Source organism: Nelusetta ayraudi, unplaced genomic scaffold, assembly GCF_046127955.1.
Source record: "Nelusetta ayraudi isolate G7.1 ecotype Tasmania unplaced genomic scaffold, CSIRO-AGI_Nayr_v1 ptg000007l, whole genome shotgun sequence".
Lineage (NCBI taxonomy): Eukaryota > Metazoa > Chordata > Actinopteri > Tetraodontiformes > Monacanthidae > Nelusetta > Nelusetta ayraudi.
In genome coordinates this window covers 2,422,864-2,442,627 of record NW_027466057.1, presented here as the reverse complement: position 1 = coordinate 2,442,627, position 19,764 = coordinate 2,422,864, and the positions used below count along the sequence as shown (strand labels likewise).

Here is a 19,764-nt window from a genome sequence, read left to right as displayed (position 1 = left end):
ACCACATTCTGAATAGAATGAAAAATGTAGAATGTGTAGGAAAAGTCTGAACTCTAAAGTTTGAATCTACAAATTTATAGATTTATTCACTGTTTGATTTCTCTTAATTTATTAAGTTATTAAGCCGGTCATATGTATATACATTAAAGTAAGTAAATAAGTCAGTAAATAAAACACCCCCTTGACTTATATTCGTTAGTTAATTAACTTGTTCAACTGATTTTCTATAATAATGGTATTCTGTCCGTTAAAATAGACTTGTGGGTGTCTTTTTGACACTGTGTGGTTCACATTTAAAAGAAAGAACAAACTCCTGGAATGTTCAGACAAGCTCTGTGTGTGTGTGTGTGTGTGTGTGTGTGTGTGTGTGTGTGTGTAGCATGTGTGTGTGTGTGTGACAGTGCAAAGACTGGAACCAAACTAGCCTGGAAATAATCAAGCCTTGGGAGAAAAAAATTCAGACTAACATTCTAGCGATTCTTTTAATTTGCATGCCAGACCATGTAAGTACAGTATTCAGGCTCGAGCCACTAAATGACACACCAGTAAACAATCCATGTTGCACAAGGACATATTTACACTTGTCTTGTCACTTGGTAAACAATACCGCTACGTTGCGCGCACGCTTTGTCACGGTGTAATTGTCTACCCTGGTATGTACAAATGACTGTCTCCATTCTTCAGTCCTCCTGGTAAATTGCACATATATAAATAATGGCAAAGCCACAGTGAGCTGAGAACTTGCTGTTGTTGTACTGACACTTTGTTTTGGAACATTAAAGCCATTCTCATCCTATAAATCCTTAGATTGAAAATTCAGGGATTATTGCCTTAAAATAATTTTTATTGGTGACTCCCAGGGAGATAAAAGAGTTTTAAACTGAAGAGAGGATAAATATTAATCTGCAAGGTAATCTGATTAGTTTCGTTTGGATTTTTGTTGTTGTTGTTGTTTGTTTGTTTGTTTTTGGGTTTTTTTTTAATTACGATCAATTGTAGTTATAATTTGATGAAGGAAAATAATACACTTTGTACAAGCAGGCCAATCTAATATTGAAAGTACTAAAGGATTAAAGTCATGACTCATTGACACATAGTTAAATATTGGTGTAGTTGCGGGTAAACATTGTTTAATGTGTTTTTAGCAGGCGGTAGATCCTCCAAACCGGTTCACCTTTACCTTCACTCGTCGGCCACCACACAGGCAACGCTAACTCCACGGAGCTCTCGGATTGGCCAGCGGGATTCCCTCTGGCTCCTCCCCTCGTCGTCGCTGCCGCACGGAGCGGAGTCCGCAGGAGACCAAACCCGGCGACGAGCCGCCTTTTAGTGTTTGTGTTTATTTGTTTCTCTTGTTTTTTTTTTGTTTTTTTTTAATTATTTATAATTGTCTTAATCGAGGTGAGTTAAACACACTTTGATCGCGAACTCCCTGAGTGTCGGCTCCTCGAACTCTTGTGCCGTCACCTGCAGGCTGTCAGATTCGGAGGCCTCAAGATGAGCCAGCTCAAGGAGCGCTTCGAGTCTCTGCTCCAGGAGGACAACTTTGTGACGGAGCAGCTGGTGAAGTTGGAGGAGAAGACGGGCGTGAGGAGAGAGTTGATCGCCATCGGTAGGTCGAGGCAGTCTGTACTTTGGGCAAATGCCACTCTACTACACTGCAACTGGCAACCCGGTTCGGGCTCTTATCTATTGGCACCTCCTCTGTTTTGTTATCATCATCGTTAATAAACCAACGTTCATCCGGGTCACACCTTTAGTGCTTTACCTCTGACGTCACAGACGGTCTCCTTATTAACATGAAAGGTTCTCATCTGCTCCTCAGCATTTCTCCAGCTTCTTGTGTCTCAGACCCTGCTTGCAGCTGCTCTCTGGGGTATTTTTAACACGTCCTGAAAATACATCCAGTGCAGAACAGTTGTGTGCACATCAAGGGATCCCACTCAGCTGCTGGCTGGTTAGCAGGCTAACTTGTGTTTTAACGCCACGCCGCTCTGTTGTCGGATAACAGTTCAGCCTGCCAACACGGGTTAGTCAGCCTGAGTCGGTGCTTTTTGTTTGTCTACACTGAGCTGCGTCAGGCACCTGAAAACCACTGCGTCTGCTCAAAAACTCATTGTGTGTGTGTGTGTGTGTGTGTGTGTGTGTGTGTGTGTGTGTGTGTGTGTGTGTGTGTGTGTGTGCGCGCGCGCGCGCAATTTTGTGCAATTTTTGTGTCGCTCCCAGATTCTTACTCAGTCATCATTGAAAGCCACTGTTCTGTATCACATCTGCATGACAGACTTGTGTGACGGTGGCTGCAACTGGACTTGTCGCCTGATGCCAAGCGAGGCCCAGAAACAACGGAGATAGGAAACATGCATTGTCAGTCCTCAAACTGCTCGGAAGATCTGTAAGACCTGTAAGCCAGCGCAGCCTGAGCTTGTGTGTGTCGCACAGATGAGAAAGGAGGAAGCGAGCCGGCCCCTGACCCCCCCCCCCTCACCACCCCCCATGAAGAAGCTTTAAAGGCCACATTCTTGCTGTTTTAAGAGGCGCCACTTCTTCCTCGTCAACTCTGTGCTCAAATATTTGCGTGTTTGTGTACCCACTTGAAGGCCAAGTGAAATATGGAGGTGATTGTGCTAGAGGAAACGTGATAGAAGTCACCCTGCATGTAGCTGACGGAGCAGTCAGGTGACAGCGCAGCGTGCCTGGTTGGTCTCCTCGCTCTCGTTTTCAGTTGCAGGCGATAAATTCCACCCCGTTGGCAGTGACAGGTTTATTTTGCCCCCATCCAGCCGCGCGCGCTTCAAGGCGCAAAACCGCTGAGCAACTTCATTCTTTCAAAGCCAATCTGCTCTTCTCCATGGAGCTTTTCGATGCCAAGTTGAAGTGGACTTTTCTGCATGTCTTCACAAAGCGGTTTGAGTCATACTTCACAGAGTTTACACATTGTTCCCTCAATTTATTTTGACCAACAGTCAGAAGACCCCCACGGTCAGATCATCATTTCTCTCTTTTGGCCTATTGAAACGATGCAGACAGTCTTCACAAGCTCACCACGTCCCTCAGAGCCTCTTCTGTTTCAGCCAGTATTAAGCGCCTTTTGAAATACAAATATAGATAGAAGAAAAGAAAATTGGTACGACTGGTTAACGATGACATTCTTTGCATCCTCCAACATTTGAATGTTCCAGTAGGTTATTTACTGATACTGATGCAAATCTTTACTGTATGTAGAATTATGCCATCTGTGCCTTTCCGCTGAAAGGTTTCAGGCACACCGAAAGTCGACTCCCTCGCCGAGCGGCTTTGCAGAGCGGTGTTTGACTTGTGTCTGGGGCTCCTCCTCATCCTGGTGCTGCGTGCGGGCCCACATCCTGCTGCCAGACGTACTGTGTTGACAGCGAAAGGCCCGACGTTGTTTCACTTGCCAAAGTGGCTGACTGACCCTCTCACGTCACCGTGGCCTTCTGTTGCTCTCGCCCCCCCCCTGCAGGTCTGATCGCCGTGGTCGCCCTCTACCTGGTGTTCGGCTACGGAGCGTCGCTGCTCTGCAACGTCATTGGCTTCTTCTACCCAGCGTATCACTCGTATGTGTCACACTGGGACGACAAGCGTGAACGTGTTGCCACATTCATTATCGACTAGTGACGGAATAATCAAATTAAATAGTATAAAGAACAACACACATTTGTTCTCAGTGCCTTAACTGTAGCTCCTCGAAATAGAATGCGGCCATTGGTACTTTTTAATTTGAATAGTTTATGCTTGTGTCCATTTGTGCTGTGTGATAAGGCCCATTTTTCCCCCTCCAGTGTTACAGCTGGTGACAAATCTTTGTACTTACTAAAAGCAGTTTGAGTTTTGACTGTGTGTTTCAAATCAAACCTGATCTCTTATTGCCAGTATAAAGGCCATTGAGAGCACTGCTAAGGAGGATGACACACAGTGGCTCACCTACTGGGTTGTTTATGGACTCTTCAGCGTCGTCGAGTCCGTCTCTGACGCCTTCCTCTTCTGGTTCCCCTTCTACTATATGAGCAAGGTAGGTGGACTTTTTACTTTGAAAAGGCCTCTGGCTCAATCAGAAAAAAAGTGTTTTTTTTTCCACTATTAATACAGTGACATCTGACCCAATTCAGCGTTAACTGTGACACAACAGGCAGATGACGTTGAATCATTGCAGGCAGGACAGTCTGACTTTGGTTTTCCAACAGTGCACTCTTGTGGACGTGGCATGTAATTGCATAACAGGACAGACCACTCAGATGCCTTTAGTCAGCCAAATATGTAACACAACAACATGTGAGCCTATTAATTTTATTCCTATTTTGCACACTCGTGCAAAAGATATATTATACCTAATTGTTCAAAAAGTGAGTCTGAAATGTGTCAAGGTTGGTAGGAGACAGCAGAACTTTGCAGTCCATTTCTGCAGAGTTCCAGAAAAAAGGATCAAATATTGCTGCTGCAGGATGCTGACGCGTGTCCCTTAATCTCTCCGCAGTGTCTGTTCCTGGTTTGGTGCATGGCTCCGGTGTCGTGGAACGGCTCTGAAATGATTTACCGGCAAGTGATCCGGCCGTTTTTCCTGAAGCATCAGACGGCCATGGACAACATCGTCAATGACCTGAGCTCCAAAGCAATGGCTTTGTCCGAGGACGCCGCCAAAAAGGGTGAGGTCGCGCATATACACGCATGCACAATTACGAGCTATTACAGCACACACGCTGGCAGCAGACACTTCTGTTTACTGCAAAGCAGAAGGGCTAAAGCTGCTCCAGTTCAGAACTGAAGCAGCCTTTCGGATGGGAGGCGAAATGTCTTCGAGAGCATAAGAACAAGTCCAGTGGCCGTAACTGAACCCTTCTACTTTAAGATGACCTGGATGACTGAGAACCTTCACAGACATTCTGTTTACTGCACTAAGGCTACGTTCAGAAAGCAGGTCTTTATACACAATTGGGATTTTATTTTTTATTTTTTGGGAGAAATCCGGCCTGTATTTGTTCGCTCCTCCTTGGACGCAGTGGCCTGGCTCGCATTTTAAAAAATCAAAAGCTGATTTGAAGCTTTTTGGGCAAAAAAATGGGGTTTGGGTCACATTTGCCTGCAGTCTGAACGCAGCCATAGAGAGGTTTTCAATCAAATGACAAATAATGTGATCAATACTTGTCTGCGCAGAAGATTACATATCCTAACAACGAGCCTCTGTTTTATTGTTTGTGCTGAATAATACATTTTGACTTGTGAGAAAACTGTCTGAACTTTGGTAGTTGATGCAGCCATGTGGCAGGCAATTAGCCCACACAGCAAACTCTGGCTGAATTTCATGCTTCGCCTCTGTTTACATTGTGATAAGTGTCATTCATCATATCTGATGAAACATTCTAAAATATTTGAATCCATCTCAGCAGAATTTAAGCTGTTTGTTTTCTTTTGTCCCATCAGCGCTTGCCCGGGCTCTTAACGCAGACAACAAGGACGAGTGAGCAACATGGAAAAGATTTGCGTGTGTGTTTGTGCAAGTCTGTATGTCTGTCTTTCTGTCTTCCTGCCACATGGATCTTTGAACTTCTGTGTCCATGCTCACCAGTTCACAACACTGCCTTAAACGTGATCTGTTCTGTTTGAATAATGTGATAAGAAAATTAAACAAGATGGCAAGTGCTGCTGAACCAGCAGGTTTGTGGTGATGCCGATGTTGAAATTGAAAATTTTAAATTTAAATTTATTCTTATCTTTTCTTATTGTGGCAAAAAAAAAAAAATGCAAGTTGTTTTACAGTGTCATTGTACACTTTACACATTCTTTTCATCCAAACTGCGACTCTGACATGTCTTTAATGTCCTCTTTACCTCACTCTGGGAAAGCTGTGTAGTTGCATTTTGTGCAATTTCCGAATAGAATTTTTCTTAAAACAAATCTTAATTCATCTCATGATAATAATCCAATTAAAATGGAACGTTAAGAAACTAAATCACTATCTGTGTGGCTTCAGTGTTTTTCTTGGTGCCTTATCTCTGTACAGTGTCACTTCTAACATTTAAAATTTTATTCGGCCCAGATTACAATGTACATACACACCAGTGATTTTTCAGTTTTTATTTATATTTAGTCAGTAATGTCTATGGATTTAGTGTTCTCTTGCCATCTACATGACTTCTTTTAATAATAACTTCAAATACGTGATGATAACTAGCGATTTAAATGTGTGTGATTCACTAAAGTTCTCATAATAATGATGAAAAAGTTTTCATAATTAGATTTTTTTAGTCTGTTTTTCTGGAATCACATTGTTCATCTTGACTTCAGTTGTGGGAATAAATAGATGCGCTGCACACTTTCTCTCTCATCCTACATGGCCACTTGATCTTTTGACCTGTCACTCTCAAAGCACATTTAGTGGCATTCAGGCCGCCTAACCGCCCACACTTTAATTTGTGCCAACCTCTGTGTTCACGCTTCAGGGGCTCTGAAAGGGAGGCCTTTTGTGTTCGTGCACTGGATGTAATGCAGGGGAAATGGAGGATTGTGCCGCTGTGACGGCCAGCTGGCTGCGGCAGGGGAGAGGAACACGACCATGTGGAAATGGCTTCTCGGAAGAGGTGTCAGCTGGCTGTTTGTTATGTATCCCACCCGCCTCCTCCGCCTTAGCCACCCCGTGTGCTGACGGGTTATTGATTAAACAGAAATTGGACACGGGATCCAATTATTACATTGCGCCGCGCCATAGTTTGATCCAGGGCCCTGTGTTAAGTGTGTGTTTTGAGGGCAGTCCAACCGCTGAGAGGGCATTCAAAAGATGAGAATGGGCAGCTTCGTATTGTTTGCATTGTGAGCCACTGTGACTATAGCTCTGGAGACTCTGGAGACTCAATTCAACATCCCCAGAGGGTAACTTCTCAATCAATTGTAATCAGGGGTCAATAAAGAGCACTAAGAATTTTCCAGTTTTGCATATCGGCTTTGTGTTGTTGTGCACAACAGAGTCTGAAAATCCTTGTTCGAAAGCTTACAATGTTAAAATGACTCGCACACGTTCTAACAAACGTCAACATGACAGCATTATTTGTTTTATGCATATTAGCCATTATTGTTGCTGTGACAGCTCTTGATATTGCAGATATATATATATACATCTACCAGTCAAAAGTTTGGACACACCCTATGAATTTAATGTCTTTTCTTTCACTCTCATGACTATTGACGATTGCAGTTTCTCACTGAAGGCATCAAAACTACATATGAACACACAAGAAATTATGTCGGAAACAATAAAAGTGTGAAATAACTCAAATGCGTTTAATATTTAAATTCTTCAAAATAGCCACCATTCATAAAAAGCATATTTAGAGTTATGTAACATGTTTTTATTTGCTGCATTATTACATATATCTTGCTCATATATTTGATGTCTAGAAAGTTGTAAAGATTAAAAAAATGCATGAGAAGGTGTGTCCAAACTTTTGATTGGTAGTGTATAAATATATCAATGTATATTATATTGAGTGTGGAGGATGTCTAATAAGCCGAAATTGAAAAAAAAACAAAACAGGGTTGACAGAATGTTTGGTAGAGGTTGTTGTTGTTGTTTTTTATGTTTCGCTGGGCGTGGATTTCCATCAAGACAGCTTGTTCCTCGATTGTCAAACATTCCCTGGTCAGCCTTATTCTCTGTCTCTAACGTCCCCAACGCCGACACTCAAATGCTTCTCTATCAAATGGAAATTTGAATCTGTAAGTAGGAAAACCAAACGCAGAGAAAAATGTAAAAATCTGTAGATTAAATTCTGCATTCATCATTTTCTTCTAACATAAATAAATTAATGGATGGCTCCAACAGAGTTCCCTTAATGCAGTTTTAATTTCGACATGTTGTGCTTAAATAATTGTCTTGTTGCACAACACAATGCTGACGCCGCACCACTCCTTTTAATTAAACATAAATAGAGCAATAGAACAAGAGGCTGTGACTCAAGACATCAGCATTTTCAAGATGAAGATAAATTGTCTTAAAGGCCGCAGACGTGCAGTTTTGGTAGGCACACATCCCCTACAAACACATTCTCCCTGGGCCTGGGTTTGAAGCACAGCGGACGACTGACTCTTCCGCTCCTCCCTCGCTCGAGCTGATTTCCATCTGTCTGCCCCTGACTAATCTTCCCTCATGCCTAACCCTGCATCACAGCCCTCCTCCCCCCTGACTGAAACCATCAATGCTGCCTGTAATCATCCTGTCTGCTCCTCTGACCATCATCGCCCTGCTGGAGATCTTCACCCTCCTCCCCCTTCCCCATCGTGCAGTTCCTTGGCTCGCCAACAGAGGGGGTAACAAGGCCGTCTGGATGGAGCGGAGATTTAAAAAATAAATAAATAAATAAATAAACTTGGTGAGTCATACACTCGCACTCGTCACGTACAGACAGAAAAAAAGCTGGAAGATTATACCTGGCTCTCCTCGGCCATTGAGCAGCAGACCTCACCCAATTTACACGTGTTTGTCATGTTTAGCCTGGTGAATGAAAATCTCTGCGTCTGTTTGGTGCACCATGTAACTGGATACTTCCTGGTTCGTCTGCTCAATGCCGTTTACCTCCTGCCCACCCATGACATGCCTCCCACACCACAATTTACAACCCATGTTGCAACCTACGTCAATGATTTCCGGCTCTCGGCTGCTGCGGCGCCGGAAGAGGGTCGCTGTCCGTGGTGCTGAACGGCTCGTGATCGCGTCGCGTGATTGGCGATTACCTGCGGGTTTTTTTTTTTTGTTTGTTTGTTTGTTTGTTTTTTAAATATATATATATATATAATTATTATTATTCGGGACTTTTAGTCGTTTTACGGTGAAACAGGCGCAGTTTGCCGCGCAGTTCTCCAGCTACGTCAGGAATTCAAGGTTTCGGCTTTAGACCTGAATAGGAATTCATTTGGATGCTCGGTACGATATACATATAGTTTTTCCGTTGACATCCAGCTCTTTGGTTTGCCTCCTCCCGGTATCGCTCCTTAATATCGAGCAAGTCACGTCTCCGCCGAACACAGCGAGACGCAATCCCTCCTGCCAACACACCCCCTCCGCTTTTTTGGTAGCTTTAAGGCCGCCATCCGTCCACTGAAGGCAAGAAATGTGAGCGCGTACAGAAAAGAAGGGAGAGGGCATAGCGCCTCCCACGTCCGGCGTGCGCGCGCGCGTGCGCGAGGGGAGGGAAAGGAGAGAAGAGGAGATCGGGGAGAGACACAGGGGTGAGAGAGAGAGAGAGAGAGAGAGAGAGAGAGAGAGAGAGAGAGAGAGAGAGAGAGAGTCTGCCGAGGTGCTGCCGCCGGGAGTAAAAAAAAAAAAAAATCGGACGTCATGAGCTGTATGTGAAGCGCAGTAAGATGCTTTGAAGAAGAAGAAAAAAAAAGGAAGAAAGCAAAAACAACAACACGCATACAAGACGGCGTTCGGCTTTTTCCCCCCCAACCCGTCTGAACCGAGGACGAGCCCGAAGCGGAGCCATCACTCGACCGAGCAGGTACGGCGATGCATCCGTTACATCCCCTCCCTTCATCCACCCAGCACGCACAGACGGAAGGTGGAGGGATGGGTGGGTGGTGCTCTTGGTATTTATCGGCGCTATACAGTCTGAAGATCGTGCACTTGTACGGAAGGCGACGACATTTCTTCTTCTTCTTGTCCCGGTCCTCTCCCGCAGCAGCCCCCTGCCAGCCGAGGCTGTCGACCCGGAGTCGTCCCGCCGCGCCGCGTCACGTCGTGCTCGGTTCGCCTCGCCTCGGTCGTGCGAGTTGCGTGGAGCCTCGTGAAGCCCCGCACAGCCATATTGACGGTCGGCAGGGGTGGAGAGAGGGAAGTGCGGGGTGGGGTGGCCGGTAAAATACCGGGGGTGAGGATTTGTGTGTGTGTGTGTGTGTGTGTGTGTGTGTGTGTGTGTGTGTGTGTGTGTGTTGTTTTGTTTTTGTGTTTTGTGTTGTTGTTGTTTTTTTTTTTTTTTGGGGGGGGGGGGGGGTCATGTGTATTTGGTCAGTAAAATGAGGGGATTTTTTTTTTCATTTGTTTGTTTGTTTTTTAGGTGTGGGGGTGATTGCAATGATGTTGGGGGGTGGGGGGGTCTCCTGGGCTGTGACACGATGGCACCGCTGCGAGATGGCGATCCTCTGGTATTTATGAATGAACCCCACCACCACCACCCCCTTCTTCTCACCCCCTCCCCCTCCCCCTCTCCCCCTCGTGGGGTTGGTCTGCCTCCTCCTCCTAATGGCGCTGCGCACCAATCTTTGGGACCGAGGCAAACCCATCTCTCCTCTTCCTCCTCCCCCACCTCACCCCGCAACTTTAGAATACAGCTGCACGAATAATGACGCCAGCGTGACGCATAAAACACACACACACACACACACACACACACACACACACACACACACACACACACACACACACACACACACGCTGCTACCACCACCACCACCATCAGAACCCCGCGCTGCCATAATCGTGCCACTGCCCAGCGGTTAATCCACCATCTGGATTTTCCCGTACGGCTCCATCCGTGTCTTTTTTGTTTTTTGTTTTTTTCTATTGAGCTCCAAGGGACCAACCGGAGGGAATGGAGCCGCCATGGCATGCACCTTCCAGGCCTTCTCCCTGTGTTCTGTATAGGCCATACCAAATATGTCTATACTGCATGTGACTCAACTTCCTGTGTGCATCGGAGGCTTCCAGTCATTGGTGTGTGTGTGTGTGTGGGTGTGTGTGTGTGTGTGTGTGTGTTTGTGTGTGTTGCAGGGTTTGATAGAGCACCAGAGGAGAGGACGGCTGTAAGGCTGTAAATCCCACGATTAAGCTTCAAAGTGCTGTGGTTGTGGGTAGAGATGCAGATGTTATAGCCTGTGTGTGCTCATCTAGGGTGGAGGAGGATGATGGGTGTTTGTGTGTGTGTGTGTATGTGTGTGTGTGTGTGTGTGTGTGTGTTTTAAGGAGGGAGCAGGGGGGGTGTCATTGTCCCGCCCGCCTGCCTGCCTGCCTGCCTGCCTGCCTGCCTGCCCGTCCATTTGTTTGTCTGCCTGGAATAGCCACAGAAAGAAGGTTGCATAAGAACACCTCTCCGCTCGGGCATGACAAAGAAATGACTCAATACGTGGTAACAAGGGCCGACCACGGACGGAGGACGTGACGCCGTCGTCCATGATGGAAAGACGTAGCGACGCTGGCGACTGCGTGGCCGCGTGCGTGTTTATTTTAAGCCCAGGCTCCCAGTCGGCCGCACGTATGTGAGACAAATGTGAGATTCTGACGCTGCGAAGTGAGCAAAGCAGCTGGCAGGAAATCGTGTTAATCATTTAGACGATAAAATCGCATTTAATGTTGGAATTCTCCGGGGCAAGTTTTTTTTCTTTCTTTCTTTCTTTCTCTCAGATGTTATGTAACTCGTTCATTTCGACAAAGTGCAAGTTGGATCAAATTCTAGAGGCTGTGTTTCCGAGACTGCAGGTTGACTCTATGCGAACAGCAGCAGCCGAGTTCCCGTCCTTCCTTGGATTGGTCACTGTCTACACTGACATGTTCTCATGACTGTGGCTGATGGGTGTGTTTTTTTTTTTAAGGACCTCTGTCAAATTCAAGACTTGGACATCTTCATTTCACAGTCGGAGCAAAAGCTGCACCAATATTTACCTGCAACGTAGGGAAAAAATTGTTGCAGAGAGATATTTATTACTTTACAGCTTTGCAACAGAAGATAAATGATCACATGACGTACTCATGACTTGAGAGTTTTTACAGATGACGAATGTGGCTGTGAGAATGGGACTTACTGAAATAGGTGCAGATGCTCAGGAGGAAACTGTGAAGGTCGTCCTTGATTCTCGACATGTTACCAAGTCCAATCGCATTTATACTTCCACATAGGAAACCTGATTGTTACACAGACAGTGTTGAATTACGCTCTGTGCACATTTTATTTTGTTTGGTTCGACCTTTGGAACTGACGAAAGCTGTCGTTGGTTTGGAATAGTGAACCATATACTCTTACCTGTCCTGTCGCTGTTCGATAGCCAATCTAGACTGACCAATTAGACGATGGTAGGAAGCTTGTCCTTGACTTTGAAACTGAGGAAATGGTCAATACGCCCTTCAGTTAAATCCCAAGAGTAGTAGAAGTAGTAGTAGTTGCCTTTCTCCCATGCAAACATATTCTCCTGCTCCCTCGCATGATGTGCAACCCGCATGTGGCCTATCATCACTGCTGACCACCTCTGAACTGGCAGTATATATCTAAATATATATTGGTAGATATAAATAAATATGTACCGCTTGCATTATGCTTTAAATGTGAAATGGATCAATGCCAAAGTGTTTTACTTCCTCTGACGGCATCGGCTTATTTTAGAACTCCTTCCAGACTTCATTATACTTGGCATTAGGCGGGATTTTTTTCTCCTGCTCTTGTGCAAAACTAATCCAAGACTGCCTTTCTGGTCAATTACGCCTTTTTTTTTTTTTTACCTCTGACTTGCCGTGTTTTATTTGACATTCTGTTCAAATATCAGCCACCGCTGCCGTCTGTCTGTCTTGAGGTGTTTGGAATGGTGAGAAACCTGCAAGCATCAGCGCCACAATGAATTCCTAAAGCCCAAGTTGCACCATGGGAGTGTCCTAAACACTTGTGTTAAAGATTTTCTTGCCATCATATTCTGCATTATGAGCCAACGTGAGTGTCCTGGTTGCTTTCCATGTGAAAGGCAGTGGAGTCACTCCAAAAGCACCAACCCTGTCACCATCTGTCGCTGCAGGCAGGCCTCTGAGACGCTCTGTGCCAGTCCTCAAACAGTGCTTTCAGTCATTTTGGGTCCTGCGCACAGCCTCTAAACAAGCTTCCATAAAAGACTTAGAAAATAAACACAACACTTACAGTTGCTCTGCCAGAATATCCTTCTTTTTTTTTTTTTGCTTCCTTGCCACGTGACTGTATGCAGATTGACATGTCATGTGGTATTAGGAGGTTCTTACCAGGAGGCCGTGCAGACCAAGCCGGGGTTCCCCGGGTCTGCCTCTAATACTGCTAATACACTTTGCAGCGACACCGGGGGCCTGCGTGAAACTCACTGGACCTGCAGGAAAATACGCGCGATTACGGTTGCAGGTCACGTTTGCAGCTCAGGAGTCAGTTTCGCTAATCTCGTATTTAAAGTGAACATGTCTCATGGACTTTGACAGCAGTGATGCATGCGAAGAAGAGTTTTAAGCACCAACAGCAATCAGCGCAAACATTTGGCTGTGGGCATTTTCAACCTAGTTTGGATTGTATGACTGTGTAGAATATTCAGGTTCAGTTTCCAACTTTCGACACAGCACATTGTCAGTCACCACTGCTATCAAAAAAAACAAAAAAAATGCATCCTAAAATGTGTGGTTGCACAATAACACAACCGGCTGCAGCTGCTCCATTGTCTTCTTGACGATAGGCGTACAAGTATTTAACTGCACAGGCTGTTGCTACATTAACTGTGCTAGATGCCAAATCAGGGATTAAGGATTAACACTTTACCTTGGAAATGCTCACTATCAGGAGAAAAAAAAGACAACTGCTACTGTCGGGGCTTTTGCCTCGTGTCCAAGGATTTTGCCATTTATGAAACAGCACTTTTCAATAATCCACACCATGTTGAGAGTACCTGTGTTCTCACTTCAGGTCTTTGAGGGGCTGACTTTGCGAGACTCGTCAGTGTCAATCCATACTTTGATTGGGCATAGAGCGCCGTGCATTCGTGGAGTACGTGCGTTGGACTGCACAAGAGATTGCAGCACTGTGGTCTTGGCTTAGTAGCTAATCATTGAGCTTAACCTCCTCTGTGCTCCCGGCCTGCTCCACATTGACCCAATTCCCAGGACTTAAGTTACCAGCGGCCTCCCAATAAGACTGCACGCACCTCCTGATGCACGCTGGAGCCCTTTGATACTCGGCGCTCATCCCCCAGACTCAGCATGCACCGACTGTCACACTGTGACCTGCAGGTGCAAGCAGAGCAGCCAGCACAAACCCAAAATAAATAAATAAAGGTGGCGGCCATGTAGCCAGCAGGCCTTTGGAGAGAAACTGAGGTTTCTGTCCCATTCAGAAAATATTTTCTTTTTGCCATGTTGTGACGTTTTCTGAACACTGGCCATTTCACTTTGTATGTGGCACACACTGAGGATAAACATGGAGGGGAAAATAAGCATCAGTACCCCTTTGGAAAAATGTATTTCTATCTTCTCATTTGATATTGAATCCACTCTGCTGACTCCACGTCTTGCCTAAGAACCATGTAACGCACATCTACTTCTCGACCATCCTGTATTTACAAGTTGATCAGTGACATGAGGTTTTAGATTCAAGAAATAATAATTTGCCAAGTTTTGGATTGGGATTTTTGGTTGCTGTTTGATTTTGTGACTCCCACCTCCTACCCAGTACGATGCTGACTCCAGCTCACGTGTTGTTGTGAGGCTCTGGGTCTGGTTCTCTCCCGGCAGAGCCTGCATGTTTCCTCATTACCCGCCTTGGGGCGAAGCGAAGCAGCTGCCGGCAACTGTGGCTGACTCCCCATGCTTGAATGAGAGTTGCATTGATCTTCCTTATGTAAGCCTCTTCAAGGGACCAATGTTTTTTCCACATGTTTTTTTTGTTATTATTTGGGGGGAGTGGGTGCGAGCAGCACATCTGGTGGTTTCTGCTCAGCGACAGGGACAACAAAAGTGGAGTTGAGATTTGTTATCCGCATCTGAAACTGCCACGCGCGTATTGAATAATAAATATTGCCATTATGAATCATTCATGTGCTGATGTGGCTCAAAACTTTCATCGCTCCACCTATGTTTGACCTCTTTTGATGCAGACGATACAGTCAGTGGTGAACAGACTTTCTTTTGCGCCGCGAGGCGATTCGACAGGAGCGTTTCCTGTCTTCGCGTCATCACCTCAGAGTGGAAACGCGCACGCACACATCCAAACTCACCCTTTAGATTAAAAACTCTGTACCAAGCTGATGTGGCCACAGAGAATCCCTTGCATGAATTCACAGATGGAGGTGCAAACTCACACAGTTTGCCAGATGCTCTCTGCAGACGCTTTTTGTGTTTCCGTAGAGCAGGTAAAAAAATATATACATGTACCTCGGTATCTGCAGCATTCCAGCGCCCTCAGCTTGATTAAAAAGCCCTTCCCTCCTCAAGATGGCATGGGAGCGCTTTGTGGGTGTCTGTTTAATCAAGCTCTTGATCTGTTGAATGGCATTGTGTTTGATGTCAGTTAATGCGCCTCCTTTGTGCCGCTAACGTAAGTGGCTCTCTAGAGGGAAATTATGTGCATATTTTCTTTCCTTTTTTTTTTTAAACTAAAGGTGACATTTCCTCGCTCCGTCCGCCAGACAGGCGAGCGGGAAGCGGCTGCGGCCGACCTGCGTCCGTTTCCACGAGGCAGCGGGGCCCGTTCCGGCCCGTGCCAAAGCTATCCGCTAATGGAAGTTGGCTGCAATGCTACAGATGCATTTGCAGCGTGCCATTAATTCATTAAGGGCCACGGTTCTCTCGTTTCAAATAAAACAAGAGAGAGGAGCCGAGGAGGAGAAGGAGGCGAGAGACGGCTTTTGTTGGAGGAGGAACGTCATTAATCTCACAGGCCTGGTGTCAAGGACAAATGGTGAAACAGGAAGAGTAGTGTGTGTGCGTGTGTGTGTGTGTGTGTGTGTATTTGTGTGCGCACGCGCGCACAAATGTGTGCGCGCGTGCGCACACATTTGTGCGTGTCGCTGTTGAATTGCACCTGTTTGTGCCACTGTGAATTTTCAAACGAAGGTGGGATGCGGCTAATTTTAGTTCAGGTGAAGGAAAAGGAGCAGGGGGAGGTTTCAGCGAGCAGCATCATCAAGGCGGGGCCGTCTAAATTTACAGGTGTTTCTCAACGACAATGTTAGGGTTTGAGTCAACTGTCTCAAACTCCATTTGGACAATGTGACGGATGAAAGACAAGTGAGAGTGCAAGGTGGTTAAGCGGTCGTCTGATGGGATGAATTTTACTCCAAATGCAAGATTTTTTGACGAATGTTCAGAGGGAAAGTGTGGCTTTGGCAAAAATGTTCTCAACTATCAATTCAAAGTGATGTTGCCTGTGATCAGAGAATCTGTCAAACCATCAGGCTTAACGACAACCCATCTGTCGGCCTTCTACAGTGGCAGAGCCTCAAGTTTCAGTGGGCTGGAATTAATCCACTGAAGGAAAATGTGGAGGCAGCGAGAATGCCGTGGCGCTCCATGACCAATCCAGAGAAAATGGAAACAGAACATATCGACCTGTGGCTGTGTAGCAGTCATGTCTACCATTTCGGTTATCTGGCTCAAGCTTTACGGTTTTGGTTACCTCACGGCTGTCGTCGCCGTCTGCTCTGCGGGCGAAGGCGTGATGCAAGATGACGGAAGTGTTTAAGACTCAAGCAGACAGTTGCTCCACAGCCTGTAGCCTACGATGGGGCTAAGAGGGAGTAAATATCAGATTTGGATTTTTTTTTTAGGCGGGTAAAAGACAAATTGAAATGAAATTTTGTTGCTCTCAGCTGGAATTGTTGAGAACAAATCTGATGTTCGAAACTTGACCCGCAGAGAGCTGCCTGCAGATTTAAAGGGATCGCTCACTCAAGGGTGAAATTACACACATTCAGTTCTCGCCACTGTGCTGACGTAGGCTCTTGTAACACCGTCGAAACCAGCGGGGGAGTTTCACAGCACCCACTGACTGCAATGACTTAAACATAAGATGAGTCGGAAGGATGCAACAGTTTTTGTTTTGCCAAAATATCAGCCCGTGTTCTCAACCTGCAGCCACTGGATCAGAGAAAACACGACACAAGAAGCTCTGCTGTCATTATTATTACGTCCTCTGTCACCGTATGGTTTTGAAATCATTTATGCACAGGCCACTGTGTCCTGTGATGCGGCTCACCCGCAGGCAATATGCACGCAGCTGCAAACAGGGGGGCGTCGGTGGGTGTACTGACTAAACACGTCGTAAACGTCACCATCGGTCAGTTGCTGTTTGTTTATGACTTCCGCTGGGTGCAATTCTTTCCGTCCTTGAAACTCCAGAAGGGTTATGTGGATTAGACAAAACACAGCCTCCATCTGCAGATAAATGATTGCCAAATGGGGGGTGGGGAGGTGGTTACCCTTTTAAAATTTACTGCGGAGCCTGAGCATTTATCTCAAACTGCACCTCAATCCCGAAGGAAGATGTTGTCGACAGGCCACATTTAGACACTATCGCTCACGTCGCTAGAAATGCAGAGTGCGTCGTCGCCCTGGGGAGCTGCTAAACAAGATTTTCTACTACACCAAACCAGTGGGAGAGGAGGGGAGGGGGGAAAAAAACAAGAAAAAAAACAGGCAATGAGTAGAAAAACAGCCGGCTCACCTGAACACTGAGCATCATGCATGTCTGCGCCTGTTCCTCATGGACTCGATACGCCCTGGTGTGTCGCCCACGCCCGCAGTTATAGATCGACTGGGAAGCCCAAGAGACACTCCCTCAGACCTCATTTATTTTGAACTCCTCGACTGATATCATCTCGAAGTTGGCAATGCAATTACAGGGAGCCCACCATCAATAGTGGGCTCCAGCAGCGGCGGTGTGACAGAAATCCACTTATTCCATTTGGTATCGATGTCAATTTGCCGTTTCATTACGGGCGGGAGCTTAGAGAGCGGCACGCGGTAGCAAGCGAGCGGCCGCCTCATTACGGCATCTTAAGGCAAGTTTGGAACCGCGGCCGATAAATAATGCAACGGATGCAAAGAGCCGCGCGGCATGCACACTTACCGAGAGGTGGCGACAGATGAGACGGCGCGAGGACGGCTGTTTTTCTGATGCATATGTATGAGACTGCGGCGACTGACGGTGCTGAGAGGGAAGAATCCAGCCCTTCCATTTGCAGGTTTGCTGCCGACTGCAAACCAGCTGGTAGGTCAGAGGTTCTCAACTGTTTTCTCAACCTTTCTGGTCAGCGCATTACCTGGACTCACCAACAGGTGGATTTGATTTTTATGGCTCTTTTGCGGCTGGGCTGCTGGTTTAGTTGGTTTAGAAGTTGGCATCAGTTTCAGTGTTTCTTCCTCCAAAGACGAGTAGTTCCCACCTTCAAAACTGTGTTTTTCACAAATTTTCTGAACAGTGAGCCATGTAAAAGAAGAAAAGGGTGGACAAACTTAAACTTTTTTTTTACTGAACTCACACATGCTTCACAAGTGTTTCTCTTTGAGTGTGACAATTCGAGTGAATGTCAATCTGGATTATGGTATCACATGAGTGTCCTTTAGGGTTCAATTGCTTTGTTTTTTTAGAAGCGTATTAATAAGAAAATGCCGGGCTGTTCCTTGGGGTGAACAAGAGACATGACATCCACTATCGATCAGGGGAAATGTTTGCATCAGGAGAAACACTTGGAGTCCCACCAACCTCATTCACTCTAAGTTAAACTCTGGCCTGAGGTCAAAATCTATCTGCTGATGGCTCATTTGCTCACATCAAATTACCCCCCTGCTAAAATTATCCCCTCCTCCTCCTTCTCACCCTCTCTCCTTTTTTTCTTCTTCTTCTTCCTCCACGCTGCCCTGACGAAATCCATAGGTGTAACACTTGAGTCTTGAGCCTCAGGGGGGCCACGATGCCAGAGCAGAGCAACGACTATCGCGTGGTGGTGTTCGGCGCAGGCGGCGTGGGGAAGAGCTCCCTGGTGCTGCGCTTCGTCAAGGGGACCTTCAGGGACACCTATATCCCCACGGTGGAGGACACCTACCGCCAGGTGATCAGCTGCGACAAGAGCGTGTGCACGCTGCAGATCACCGACACCACGGGGAGCCACCAGTTCCCGGCCATGCAGCGCCTGTCCATCTCCAAGGGCCACGCCTTCATCCTGGTGTACTCCATCACCAGCAAACAGTCGCTGGAGGAGCTCAAGCCCATCTACCAACAGGTGGGTCTTGCTAGGTTGTTTCAGGCCCCCAGACAAAGAGGGATATGTAATTAATCAGGTCTGGAGAAAGAGGAGACATTGATTTTTCGGCATTGATTTAAAACTTTTGCATTTTGCTGGAAGGCAAAAGCAGCCACAGTCTGTTCATTTAATAAACACTAATTATTTTTATTGACCTTTACGTATCAGGCAAATCATTCGTCATGCTCAAAGTAACTTATATGGCTGCTAAAAAACTGATTAGACCAAAAATATCACCACCAAATAGTCATTTCTGAATAAAGGCGATATGTTTTAATGTTGCCTCAGATGTCTTGACAAGAGCTGAGAAGTTTTTGCCAACACAAAAATACATATATCTGTTAAGACGGCATAATATGAGGCTTATTCTAACTAGTCAGTCAGGAACTTGAGCTTAGACAGTACATAAAAAAGACCTTTGAGGCAGCTCTGCTCTCCCTGTGCTGCAGGTGTTGGCCATCAAGGGGAACGTGGAGGCCATCCCCATCATGCTCGTGGGCAACAAGAGCGACGAGACCCAGCGGGAGGTGGAGACCAAGGACGGCGAGGCCCAGGCCAACCAGTGGAAGTGCGCCTTCATGGAGACGTCGGCCAAGACCAACCACAACGTCACTGAGCTCTTCCAGGAGCTCCTCAACTTGGACAAGAAGAGGAACATGAGCCTCAACATCGACGGCAAGCGCTCGGGGAAGCAGTCCCGCGCAGAGAGACTGAAGGGCAAGTGCAGCGTGATGTAAGACCCCCAGCAGAAGA

General features: G+C 46.2%; 2 protein-coding genes across 4 annotated transcripts; both read left to right on the top strand.

The window, feature by feature from the left end:
• The first annotated feature begins 811 nt into the window (after window positions 1-811).
• LOC142883155 (receptor expression-enhancing protein 6) lies at window positions 812-5,736 on the top strand. Of its 3 annotated transcripts, XM_076017818.1 has the most exons (7): window positions 812-910; window positions 1,205-1,401; window positions 1,474-1,612; window positions 3,482-3,575; window positions 3,892-4,030; window positions 4,493-4,661; window positions 5,437-5,736. In XM_076017818.1, the coding sequence occupies exons 3-7, from the start codon at window positions 1,498-1,500 to the stop codon at window positions 5,475-5,477; spliced, it is 558 nt and encodes a 185-aa protein (XP_075873933.1). In that variant the 5' UTR covers window positions 812-910; window positions 1,205-1,401; window positions 1,474-1,497; the 3' UTR covers window positions 5,478-5,736. The 3 variants fall into 3 exon arrangements, with proteins under 3 accessions (XP_075873933.1, XP_075873934.1, XP_075873932.1); XM_076017819.1 differs by lacking the exon at window positions 1,205-1,401 and having other exon boundaries at window positions 889-910; XM_076017817.1 differs by lacking the exon at window positions 812-910 and having other exon boundaries at window positions 1,037-1,401.
• Window positions 5,737-8,832: 3,096 nt separating this feature from the next.
• diras1b (DIRAS family, GTP-binding RAS-like 1b) lies at window positions 8,833-19,764 on the top strand. Its single transcript, XM_076017816.1, has 3 exons — window positions 8,833-9,506; window positions 18,645-18,990; window positions 19,461-19,764. Exons 2-3 carry the CDS (start codon window positions 18,682-18,684, stop codon window positions 19,746-19,748), a joined length of 597 nt encoding a protein of 198 aa, XP_075873931.1. The 5' UTR covers window positions 8,833-9,506; window positions 18,645-18,681; the 3' UTR covers window positions 19,749-19,764.

Coding starts and splice junctions, on each gene's coding strand:
- LOC142883155 (XM_076017818.1), top strand. CDS start 1,498: ATGAGCCAGCTCAAGGAGCGCTTCGAGTCTCTGCTCCAGGAGGACAAC. Junction 1,613..3,481: donor GAGAGAGTTGATCGCCATCG/GTAGGTCGAGGC, acceptor CCCCCCCTGCAG/GTCTGATCGCCGTGGTCGCC. Junction 3,576..3,891: donor TTCTACCCAGCGTATCACTC/GTATGTGTCACA, acceptor TCTTATTGCCAG/TATAAAGGCCATTGAGAGCA.
- diras1b (XM_076017816.1), top strand. CDS start 18,682: ATGCCAGAGCAGAGCAACGACTATCGCGTGGTGGTGTTCGGCGCAGGC. Junction 18,991..19,460: donor TCAAGCCCATCTACCAACAG/GTGGGTCTTGCT, acceptor CCTGTGCTGCAG/GTGTTGGCCATCAAGGGGAA.